Consider the following 13,771-nt stretch of genomic DNA (forward strand, 5'->3'; position numbering starts at 1 on the left):
GACTGGAAGTGGAGGCGGTTACATGCATCCAATGTGATCACACTTCCAGAGCAAGCTTCTAGGCACTCTTGGGCACGCAGGCGCTTCCATTTTACTTACCAAAGCGTGCCTCCAATGTGACCGCAAAGTTTCTAGGTTCGTATCTTTCCATATTCAAATTTTTGCTTCATCGTGTTTATATTAAAATTTCCATTAATTTTTGTATGGATTTTATGTTTATATTCGTTCATTGATTCGCAAATATTTGCTCACATTTCTTGCATATACTCGACTAGTCGCATTATAATTCGGTATAACCAAGAAATGCTCTACATGTGTCTGATTTCATAAAAGAAGATGAATATAATTATAAAATAAAATATGTTGAACAATTAGACTGGAAACAAATGAATAGACGGAAAAGTGGGGCAATCGATCTTATGACGTGACGCATACCAGTCTGTGAAGTTAGCCTCTAGGCTGGCCGCTGATGGAATCCTAACTGCGACTCTTGCGTAACAGACCTGACGACAGCACCGTTTAAAAAGTAATTATTGTTTAATGACTGACCGTCACGGCTATCACCTAAGTGTGCTGAAGTATGCTTTTCAGATCCTAGGTCTAGAAATGGGTATCATCGAAACATCGCGTTTTCCTGTTTTGAAATCCCTGGGAGGTCGATGAATTTCAATCATCATCATCATCATCATCATCATCCTTCACGAATTAGGCCTCTGTAGGCCTGTTTCGGCCCCATCTAGCAGTCTTCCTGGTCGACGATGTCCTCTAGGTTTATACTGCATCATAATTTTTGGGATTCTTAAATTTTCCATTCTTCTTACATGATCTAGCCAATTGAATTTGTATCTGCTGATTTTTTCTTCTACTGACTCTACTTCTAATTGTTCTAAAATTTCTTCATTCCTTTTTCGGTCTAAAAGAGTATATCCTGCTATCCTCCCGAAAAATTTCATTTCCGTTGCTTTGATCACAACCCAGATAATTGAAATTTTGTACTTGTTCGAGGCATTGATTATTGTGTATTATCTTACTTCTGACTGGGTCTTGTCCTAAAAATGCCATTACTTTTCCTTTTTGTGCTGAAATTTCCATCCCAAAATTTCCATCCAAAAATGTTTTATTTAATGTATATAATCCTCTTTGTAAATTATCCTCTGAATTGGAAATTATGACTTGATCATCGGCATATCATCATTCATGCATTAGGAAATTGATTCCTGTAGCATCTACTGAAATTGGTCCATCCATCTTTTGGCTGGTTTTCCAATATCTCCGAGGTTTATATTTCCAAAACTTATATGGTATCCTGTCCTCCTGCATCCTTGAAATGTGAGACATCCATGTATTTCTGTGTTCTTCTATTTTGTTGTTTAATTCATATATCTCAAGTTCTTCTCTTATTTCTTCGTTTCTTTTATGTTCTATTTTCCTGTAACCTGCTACGCTTCTCAAAATTTCATCTCATTTGTTTGCAATCTAGAGGCATCTTTCTTTGTCATAACACATGTTTCGCTTCCATATAGTAAACTGGGCGTTGACATCACCTTATAAAATTTTAACAATGTATCTTTTATAGCTTTTGAATTCAGGGTTCTTCTTATTGTTCCATTTATGTAATTAAATTTTTCTGTTTTTTCTTTTTGATCATAGTCTCCTTTATAAGATAAGGCAACGATCAAAAATTTAAATTTATTTACCTGTTCTATGATACTCTTTCCTATTACTATTTTAGATCTTACAGGAGATTTGCCACAAAATGCCATAGTTTTAGTCTTATTATAGTTCTTATTTATTTTCCATAACTCATGTACTGCTCTCTGTAGCTTATGAATTTAAGTGAACGATAAAATTCGCTATGAAAAATGAAAAAGGAAGTGAAACTGGAAAACTCTTGGATAAGAATTTTTTATTATTATGATGTACCGAAGTACATATGATATTTTTCGTGTAGGAATTCTGCGTTACCATATGATGAACATTGTTGACCTCTTTTCAAACAATCACAGATATTAACTGTCATAAATTTATATATATATATATATATATATATATATATATATATATATATATATATATATATACGACCAAGTCCTTTACACTCGACAAAATATAGACAATTACTCATTAATAGCCAATATACATGGGCATGATATTAGAAATAGTGAACAAATTAATATTCCATACTGTAGATTACATAAAACTAGTACAAATTTTTCTGTCATGGGGATGAAATTATATAATAAGCTTCCCAGTCAATATTATAAGTTACCAACCAATAGTTTCAAAGCTAGGTTTTATAATTGGCTTTTAATTAATCCTTTCTACTCTGTAGATGAGTTTCTTAACATAAATTCACACGAAATTGTTTTTTAATAAATAAAGTTATTTATATTAGTTACAATTATTATTCTGTTGCTGAGTTTTTCAACACAAATTTGTATGAAATTGTATTTTAATAAATAAGTTTAATTGCAATTTAGTTAGTTTTCTTCAATTTAAAAGTTTCAAATTATTTCATGTTTCATTGCATTACTTAAATTTTACTGTTTCTATTATTAGTGTTTTTAAAAATGTATTTATATGTTTTTTTTCAATGTATTCTGACGAAGCCTAAAACTGTATGTCTAATGGCCAAATAAATTGAATTGAATTGAAGGATGGGTGGAGCGGTGGGGGAGAGAATTTTTTTCCGCTGCACCCATCCTTCATCATAAGAATTTTCTATTTTAATCCGTTACTAAACGACGCTATAACAACTACCAGACTATTTACCCTTGAAGGAGATTGGTGATAATGAAATTGATTTGACGAGACAAGACCGAAGACTTGCCATGTGATTACCTGACATTTGCCTTACAGGAGGAAAACTCCTGAGAGATAATCAACCCAAACTGGAATTGAACTCACTCCCAAGCGCAGCTCCGGATCAGCAATCAAACACGCTTACTGCCTGAGCTACACTTGTGGTTGGTAGAGACGTAGGTTACCTGAAGAATATCGTCACTAATAAAATTCACTGACCTAATTTCTACAACGGAATAAAATACGTTATATAAAGGATCCCACAGAGAAATATAGACTAAAATTAACGAAAAGTCACGAAATACTTGAAAATCCTCTAACTTTGTTAAGAAGTAAGTTTGTAGAAAACTAAGTCTAATAATACAGTTTTGTACGTAAAAGAGTATGATTTATTAATGTGTAAATCAATTTCTGAGAATACGTCACACAGTTGAGTAGCTCATCTACTATCGCTTCGCAACTTGATTCTCACTGGATGTTCCATATTCTGAATTTTGTATAACTTCCTGGACTCCTTGTAAAACCACCCCAGCTTTCACATAGTTCTTTTTACGGACTTTGGTCTACCACAACGTTTTTTACCTGCCATGGAATATATATTTTCAAATTAACAGCAGGTCTCCTAATAGAAACAACAACAATCTAATTTATTGGCTTACAAATACAGTGTTACTATAAAAATGATCTTTCCGATTACAAACTTGAATAACTAGCCTATCGTTAGGAGACACTTAGAAACATTATATTGGTATCAATGGAAAGAGACTAGGTGGTATATGAGATTTCTGGTGTCGAGAATTCCGCTTCCCGAGTACGACATTCCATACGACCAAAGCCGACAAGCCAATTTCTGGTCTCACGTCGACGTATCTCCTCAGAGATAAACGATCATTCAGCGAGTAGTCGGCCTCGGTAGCGCAGTTGTTATAGCGCTGGCATTTTGTGTTCGAAGTTACGGGTTCGACCCCGATCCGGTCGATGATATTTAAGTGTGCTTAAAAATGTGACAGGCTCATGTCAGTAGATTTACTGGCATGCAAAAGAACTCCTGCGGGACAAAATTCCGGCACACCGGCGACGCTGATATAATCTCGGCAGTTGCGAACATCGTTAAATAAAACATTTTTTTTTCAGAGAGTGCGGGGACACTGTTTTCGTATAATCCTCCCAGGTGTTACAGCTAGTTCACGGACTTGAGTTTCGCTACCTACCATAGCTTCCCAAATTAATCACGATGCTGGATGGGCACCAGTCCCATACACTGGCCGAAATTTCATGAGAAAATTGCTTCCCCATGAGGATTCATATATCAGCGTTTATTTCATAAGATCATGACGCAAGTCCAGACATATTTCTTAGAGCAGTCATGTCAATTGATGCCCATAGAGCAAGCGCGCGCTTTAGAGCTCAGGACAGCCTGAGCGCTTTACAGCGGAAAGGAAAGAGACAGACGAAAGAGGTAGTACCTTATATGCCGCTTGGTCGAGCTATATTCAGGGATGGTCAGAACTGATTCAATAGATAAAGGAAAGAAAACTTATTAAAACTGTATCCATGTTAATTTTTAGATTTGTCTGAGAAGTATAAGTGCATTATAAGAATGTAAGTTTTAATTTTAATGCTCATTTTTCACAAGTTTGATTTTTTTATTCAAAAGAAATATTTTCTCAACTTTTTTTTATAGAAAAGTGAAATTTTCAGATATGTGCCTATTTATTTAGTAGCCTTACAGAATGTTTTCGTAAATCTAATGTTTTCGTAAATACGTATTACTGACGATAGTGTATTGAAAATTTTAAAAATATTCGCATGGAAATTGTTTGTAAGGAAATGAATTAACAAAGCAACTACTGTTACATCATAAGCAAAATATACGAGTACGTGCCCATGTGTTGTAAAAATGTCAGCTCTATGGCTTCAGCACATTTCGAGAAAATAATTTAATACTCTGATGATAGGAACTTGCTCACCAATATCACCTTAAAAGCATAATGCGATAAGATTTTTGTTATGGAATATTAGTTATACTTAAAACATATACAGCACCTAGGTAACTTTGCTTTGTACTGTAATATTGTTTTGATTAGTTTATTGATTACTTTTATAAGGCTAAAGGTACAATCAATATCAATTCCAACTTATCATGTCATACTCAATCTCTTTTTTTGGGATATCACTTTCTTTATGAATGATGTGTTTCATCCTCATAGTACAGTATAGTTGTACTACTATGGAATTTATGTGAATATTCCTTCTTAACTCTTTATTATGTTATTAACATTTAAAACACAACTGCAATATTAAGAAATTATTAGTACTTTTGTTTTACAGACAATATAGATAATATTAAACAGAAAGAAGCTATATAAAAATAACGACATAAAATTTAACGTTCCGTTTGAAGTTTGTGCACCACTGTTTTCTTAATCCGACAGGTTGCTTATTCATATACACATCCCTTCCTCTTTCCAAACTTTGCGCTTACTGCCCGCGCACGACGTCAAGGTCAGAAAAATGCACTTGCTTTGACATCACTGTCTTAGAGTATAACGCTACGATAAAATTTTAATTACAGACATCTATTTAAATCATAGAGTTCATAAATTATGTGAGGTGTGTTTTTGAACTTACAAAAACTTTGTTTGTGAAATGCAGAAATCTAACATCTTATTCTCTTATTTGGTGCAAAGTATGTCCTTTGATTGACGACAGTTCAAGAACATAATTGAAGTCCATTTGAACATTTTTATGATTTATACATAGGGGAGAGTCGGGTAGTATCGGACATCGGGTAGTATCGGACAGTGTGTTTCTTTCATCTACCACACGATGATAGTACCTGATTGACATGGTTACGTTTCTGTGATGTCGCATAGAGAAACGTAACCATGTCATTCAGGTACTACCATATGGTGGTAAATGAAAAAAACGCACTGTCCGATACTACCCGACTCTCCCCTAGATATATTTGTGTTATTGTACATGTCGCTTGAAAACTAGCTCAGTCCGTAGACCTGTAAAAAAGTCCTTTCATTAAATGGACTAAACGCGTTTTGGGATCATACTCTTCAATTGCAAGCGATAATGCCGTTGGAAATAAGACATAGAAAGACGTGTTTAGTGTGTTATTGGTTGTGTGATAGGAACAAATTCTGTGATATTTCCGAAGCCAAGCTCAGAATATTTAGCATCCAATAAAATATTGATCATGTAAATTTGACTGCTTTCCAGCCATTTACAGCTCCTACCAAAAGTATAAGGACACTCCTCCATAAGTGATGTTTCACTCCGTCATTCGGAATAATTAGTTAACATGCATAAGTGAACCTGTCACTGAACATAAATACGAAAGTTATAGAATAAATTTAGATGTTTAAAGTAAAAAGAAAAGTTGATTTAAAAATGTTTATGGTATTAAATTTTGAAAAGGAGCAGATAAATAGGCTAAGTTTTAAAGTTTTAATGGTTATTACGATTAGATTAAACATGCACTAAAACCAGTCGTAAGTGCAAGTTTGAACCAATAAATTATTGAGATTTGCGATAAATTAATTAGTTTACAAAATTGTATATTTATTAGGTATAACTGCTTTTGTATATAGATCATTTTTTTAAATTATTAAGTTTGTACTTTTGTGAACTAATATCAATAATTCTAAATTTAAAATCACTCCTGTCATTATACTTATGTGAAACCCTCTGGTGTTTATATAGGGAACAAATGCCTCTGAAAAGTCAAGTTTTTACTGGAAATCCAATCTGTTTATCTTCTAAACTGTGGATTATATAACATTTTTCTGTTATGAAAACTTATTGAAAAATTACATATTTTTTTAGGAAAAATATGAATTAGGGTAAAGGTTGGTAATGTTGTGATACGAGTAATATTGTGATAGTTCTTTTTGAGGATTTATTACAATTTTACTGAGCGAGAGAAGGACCAGTTCTATACAGCAACTTGTCCACGAACATTCTCTTAATACGTTGACTCAAAAAAACCGATCTTCTTTTCGCTCAGCAAAATTGTAATAAATTCTAAAACAGAACTATCACAATATTACTCGTATCACAGTATTACCAACCTTTACCCTATACTTCAGAATGGTTTGACTTACATCAGTGAATTTTGGGATAGAGTTAAGCATATCTGAAAGACTTCTTGTGCAATTATTGCTTTTTTTTTTTTTTTTTTCGTTGTTGGTAACTCTATAGCATCTATTAGATGCTTTATGTTTGTGCTAACAGATGGAGTTACTTGTCAACAATGTGACGCTGAAACGTGTGTTCAGGTTACTGCCCAGCGACAGTCCTGACGTATTTTTATATTGTGATGATTGGTTAATACAAATTATTGCTTTTTGTTTAAAAAAAATTGTGACAATTCGTACAGGCATTGCATTCCAGATTGTTATTTTTTTCTTTAGTAAAATTTTCCATTTTCCAAAATTCTCTTGCACTTGAAATTCGCGGCAAATAGACCCGGGACCGCCACTGTCATTTACACCATAACATTGGGAGTTGATAAGATTGATCAATCAGCTTCTTCCCTTCATTTTTAGTAATCAGCTGTGGAGTTTGCTACAAGTGTGGAAAGATTAGATTTCTTCCTTGAAAAAAAGAAAATAGGTCGAAATTCAGTGAGTATGGATGTGAAGTGGCAGATTATTGGGATGTGGAAGAACGACTTCAGATAATATCTAACTCCATTCCAGAATTTATTGATCTAAATCAACCAATTCTGGAGTAATTAATTTTTCCCCTACAAAATATGTAATTTTTGAATAAGTTTCATAACAGTACACAAATTTTAACTCTATATCACTTTGGAAAACGTATTATGTGTCTTTCACGCGTTAAATTTTGTTACCTTGTTAATATGTTTCGTCCTGATATTGGACATCATCAGAACTGTTTGTTGCTGGTCATGGCGCCTTTTGTTTTGTTTCCTGTGGGGATGTGTTTGTGTAGCGTAACGTGGAGTCAAGGAAGCCAGAAACTAAACACGCTAGAACAATACGAAATATACAAACACACAAAACACATCCAAATGAAATTCTCATCACACAACTCAATTTCAGAACACACACACTCTTTGACTCCACATTACGCTACACAAACACATCCACAGGAAACAAAACAAAAGGCGCTAAGACCAGCAACAGCCAGTTCTGATGATGGCCAATATCAGGCCGAAACATGTTAACAAGGTAACATAAAATTTAACACGAGAAAGACACATAATACGTTTTACAAAAAGACGAATTGTTATATAATCTACAGATTGGAAGATAGACAGTTTGGGTTTGCAGTAAAAACCTGACTTTTCACAGACATTTGGTCCCTGTTTCACATAAGTGTAAGGACAGGAGTGAAACATCACTTATGGAGGGGTGTCCTTAAACTTTTGGTAGGGGTTGTATTCATTTAAGATAATTCCATTACACTACTCATTTTATTGATGTATTTTAATGTCATTTCCCACGACTTACTGATGTGGGCAGGCATTTTCTGCTCTTTTCTTATCAAAACCTTCAAAAGAAGTCGATTAAATGTGGCAGAAGATTTGAGATTACAGATAACTAACACTGAGCCGGAAAATAAAGACATTTTAAGTTAAAATAAGAAAACTGTTTCACATTTGTCTCTGAACTAGGGAAACTTGTAAAAATATACTTGATTTTTTTTCAGTACATATAAGAACATTATGTGAAGAATGTGGGCTACTGAAAGTGGAGTACCAGTAATGTTTTGCTTCACTATTTTTAATATCAACTCCGTTGTAACTGATTAATGAAGACTATGTAATTTTTGAGGACAGTATATTATTATTTAATTCAGATATACAGTCAATATTCAGTCAATTTTGGAAAATATAACAGAAATATCACCACTCATATGAACTTAATATTAACCTCAAAATCTAACCTACCCAACATTGCATTGACGACTTCAAAGGGGTCCCCGAAAATACGGATGGAAAGGGATTTGCAGTGCTAATAAGTTTGAAAACCATTGCTTTAAAGATATTATGAACTACATATCATTCATAATCGACTGTGTTGAAATGGTGCAATAATGAAATTAATTCATAAAGTTAAACTAAAGAAAATGTACTACTAAATATACTACTGACATTTTAAAACAATATGATGTGACATCCAAAGATATTAAAAATATTTGTTTCAATATCTTAAAGAAATCTATAGGCATTTTACATAATCATTTATATAATGTTGAATTTTTAAACTTTCTAAATTGCATATTGTACTATGATTGCTACCTATTGTATTGATTTTTCTCTCTATTCCATACATGCATTTTCTTGAAATTGTTTTCCGAACCTACATGGTCATCTGTTATGACAGGCGGATGTATTAATAATAATAGGCTCATACTCAACAAAACTGATATAAGCTTCTGGAAATTAGATTCTGGTGATTTAGTTCACAACCCATCGGCATCCACTGAACCACTCTTACCGTTCTGTTGCGAACTGTAAGATATTGCCTTTAACTTATTCATCTTTCAATATATACAAGGTGAACAGTAAGTAAAGTCATTAATTTCAAGTGGTTATTCTTTGAGATATTTCCAACAAAAAAGTTCAATACAATTTTGCTTGTTTATGCTTCCTTTTCGAGATAAAAATTGTTTTGTATGTAACATTTCATAGCATGTTTTGGGAAAGCGATTGATTTAATTTCCAATATGCTCAGTCAATTTAAGAGAACGTATATTATTATGATAAATGACTGAAATAATTTTTGTGCGAGATCGTGCGTATTTGCTTGGTTTCCGCACAAAACCAACCCGCGGTAAGTCTAAAATTCCACATTCAGTATTCCCAACCTAACACACATAACAATTTCCCTCTTCTTACCGCTTAAGTGACATATTCATTTTACTGCTTTAGGCTTTTAACATATTATTTTTAGAGACGTTCAATATAGTAATAATTATAAATTGGAAACTTACCACTGCAATTTCACCTAAATTGCACTGTTAATTTTTGTTTTTAAATATTTGCAAAAATTAAGTAAACTCTACAACTCCACTAAAGTTACTGCATTCGTGATGCAAGTAACATTAAGGAAGCCGTGAAAAAATCAACAAGATTCCAGACTCATCATAGACTGGGAAAAAAAAAAGACAGACGTATATCACGGCCTGCTGGAGTATAGTAAACACAGAAAACATTTTAAAGCAACAATGTTGAAGACAGATATATATATATTTTTTTTTTTGCAAAATTACTGTCATTGAACAGAAACCAAGATGGAGATTTCATTGCAACTAATTAGAAATTCCTCTTTCAGGTATGTAATAAACGATCTTCGCACAAAATAATATAAGATACACGAGCGGTATGTTTTCTTTCAATTCTCGGAAATTAAAAAAGCTCAACTACGTTTCGCTTTTTCAAACTTATCCTCGAACATGAAAACTTCAACATACCGCTCTTGTAACGCATATTACTATTGTTTTGTCCTTTAAATGTGCAGAAATTTTATCCGAACAAATGTAACATTGTAAAATTCCTTTGCAGAACAAAAAGTTACACTTGTTCAGATCAAATTTCTGCACATTTAAAGGACAAAACTAAAATTATTTCAATAATGTATTATCATAATACTCTGCTCTCTTAAATTTACTGAGCATATGGGGAACTAAATCAATGACTTTTTCGAAATATGCTATGAAATATTTGACATAGAACAACTGGAAAAGAAAGCAAAAACCAGCAAAGTTAGCCTTGGAGTATGCGACTGTAATATGGTCACCTCAGTTCCAGTCCCATCAGATGCAAATAGAAAGGATACAGAAAAGATTTTTACGTTATTTATATTTTAAAAAGCATCACGTGTCGTCCTATGACAAGCAAATTTCATATAATCAGTTACTTTTTGAATTTAATTATAAAACTTTAAAATCTCGACGATTAATAAATAGTCAAATTTTACTCTATAAGACTGTTAACGGGATATTGAATAACTGTGATTTTCTTAAATTCCTTCAGCTCATGTAAAAAAGAAACAGAATTACGTCATAGGAAACCTTTTGTTATTCCCATTCCTAGAACTGTTTTCTTCAAGAACTCTCCATTGTTTGTTATGTGTAATACTTACAACTCTCTGTCTTTAAACTGTGATTCTCAATTAGATTTCAGTGTAACAGTTGAAAAATTTCATACAATATTAAAAAGAATTGTATTTGCTTAGATATTTAAATTATGAAGAAGTGATTATAATGTTTTTATTCTAGTTTTTAAATAATTTTGCATCATTATATTGACATTTGGCACTATATTAACTGCAATATTATATTCTAGCATCTATTACCTTTATGTATTTTCTTTCTTTCGTTTGCGTTGTTTGTTTTTTTTCTTATTATGTATTTTGTGTATGTATCTGTGTAAGTCACCTGTAATTGGAAGCCTGCTTCTGTTGGTGGTGGATTTAAATAAATGAATGAATGAATGAATAAATAAATAAATAAATAAGTAAGTAAATAAGTAAATAAATAAATAAGTAAATAAATAAATAAATATATATATATATAAATTTAATCCTTTTTCTTTGAAAAATCTCAAAGAACAACCCCCTGAAATTAATGACTTTACTTACGGTTGACATTGTATTATATTTAATGAAAAATAAATACAATTAACACAGAATAATTACATTATAATGTTCTTTCAGTATTCAAATTCCATTTTCCTCGATACAGTTGTATGCCAGAAATAGTCTATTTTAAGTGGGCGCCAAGCTATTATTAACAGTGTGTGTGTTATGTACAGATCCATTCATTAGTAGGATCATGTCTGATGGAAAGGTAGTTGTGACAGAAAAGAAACAAAGAATTTTGTGTCGAATTGAACTGTCACTTCATCAGCAATGACAGTAAAATAGTGGAATGCGAATTACAAGCGAAACTAGACACTTGGAAGCAAAAAGATTTCGAGTACAAGGCGCTTTCTTTCCGCCACAAGAATTCAGAGAATCTTACAATGAACACCGCCAACCGAACGAGAGGCTGATGCAGCGTGCATTGTGTAGCACAATGTGCAATAATATGTGAAATGGGTACGCACGAGATGAAAGAGATTCTACTCTCTCCACGCGATGCAATTGAGCCGAGAACAGCTCGGTCGGAACATTACTTTTCTCGTCATCTTACTCTACGACCTATTTCCACTAACCTGTATGTCCTTGAGAAGCACGACGAACTCTAGACCTCGGACCTGGAGGAAGTCCTTCACGTCGGCTATTAAATCAGGAGGAACTAGAATATCCGCCGAGTGGTTCTTCACCGGCTGGGTCCAGTACATTAGGCCGTCAACCTCCTCTCTTAGAGCCAGTATATCGTTCACCTGCTTCTCGGTCCTCGGAATCACCCTCAGGAGTTGATGACGTTTGTAGCTCACCTTCTTCTTGTTGCCATCCCACTTATCATCAGCCATGCCGCCGTCGAAACTCCATAACATGTTCATACCAGACTCGTAGTAATTGTAGAATTTGCTAAAATAATTCCCGAGCCATGAAATGCCACTGAAAAACCTCCCTTCAGGCGTTTGGACCTTCCTGACGTCGTAATTGGCACGGCTAACAATGCTTCGATCGTATGTCTGTTGCGTAACGAAACACGGAATTATCGACGCAATGAGCGCCAAACAAAATGTCGCAGTAGAGACCTTCCTACACAGCCGCATCGTTTGTTTTGTCAGCTTATATAATAAAACATTTCTTTTCTGATAAACTAATTTTAAAACAGTAACCTCACTTCGATGTCACTCGCTGTGACTCAAGATAATCACACACCAACATTTTTATTATGCCACTTATTCATAGCAACTAACAATCAATCGTTGTTGCCGAATCCGAAATAAAAAACAAATGAATTGTTATTCGCGAACTGGAGATAGCACACTATGAATGTCATCTTTGTCCAAGTATTTTAGAACAGAAACACAGAACTGTTCCGGCGGAATTGTTACGACAGTAAATGACACTGACTAGGAAATGTCTTCTGCTTCTTGTTGTGCGTTCTTACTAGGTCAGAGTTGGACTCGAGAGCTTCTGTTGCCAGTCAATGTTATAAACGAAGCGACGAAGCATAGTAGGCCATCATCCCCACCTCTGCTTTGTTTGAGAAGAACCCCGCGTCCCTCTATCTGAGGAGGAAACACCTATCGGCGCCTGATTAATTAATGCAGGGATTTCCAACATTCTTACTTGAAGCCGGATCTAGCCCCACTGAAAGACAGTTCGTTGAAGATTTGAAAAGAAGATGAAGATTTACTGAAAATTTCTTCTGATTTTGTAACCCTTTATGTTAAATTCTCGTATCGTATGTAGTGTAGCCTTAAAAACAATGCAATATCTTAAAAACAATATACTTTGCATACTTCCACACGATAATAATAATAATAATAATAATAATAATAATAATAATAATAATAATAATAATAATAATAATAATTTATTTAACCTGGCAGAGTTAAGGCCATACGGCCTTCTCTAACACTCAACCAGGAGTAAAACTGCGTTACAAAAAAACACTACAAATTTACAAAGTACACTACAATTTTACACACAAAACTGAATAAGATAATGAGTTTTGGAATAATATTCTGGGAAATTTTACAGATAGTAACAGTATATTCCTACTATAAAAAGAGTAATTAGAATAATAATAATAATAATAATAATAATAATAATAATAATAATAATAATAATAATAATAATAATAGGTTCAAAAACTAGGGAATCGTGTAGAACCATTAAAAAACATCTAGAAATAATGCCCTTGACTTGTCGATATATGTTTTCATTAATAAACTTCCTCATATGTAGAGACCGGAAGTTTAGGCATTATGAATCATTAAAATAGGCAGGCAAAAAGGCATGTAAATAGCTAAAATACGCAATAACAGGCAATTACAAAAACCTTCCACTAGACCCACAACCTT

At 33.4% G+C, this 13,771-nt stretch overlaps 1 protein-coding gene across 1 annotated transcript in view; it reads right to left on the minus strand.

The window, feature by feature from the left end:
* The window catches only part of LOC138700252 (carboxypeptidase B-like), a 114,353-nt gene extending 101,697 nt beyond the window's left edge, over positions 1-12,656 (minus strand). The window contains exon 1 of the mRNA XM_069826745.1: positions 12,002-12,656. Coding sequence (XP_069682846.1) covers positions 12,002-12,511 — 510 coding nt within the window. The 5' untranslated portion in view covers positions 12,512-12,656. The remainder of the gene's footprint in view (positions 1-12,001) is intronic.
* Between the last annotated feature and the right edge of the window lie 1,115 nt (positions 12,657-13,771).

This window comes from Periplaneta americana, chromosome 5, assembly GCF_040183065.1.
Source record: "Periplaneta americana isolate PAMFEO1 chromosome 5, P.americana_PAMFEO1_priV1, whole genome shotgun sequence".
NCBI classification, from domain to species: Eukaryota; Metazoa; Arthropoda; class Insecta; order Blattodea; family Blattidae; genus Periplaneta; species Periplaneta americana.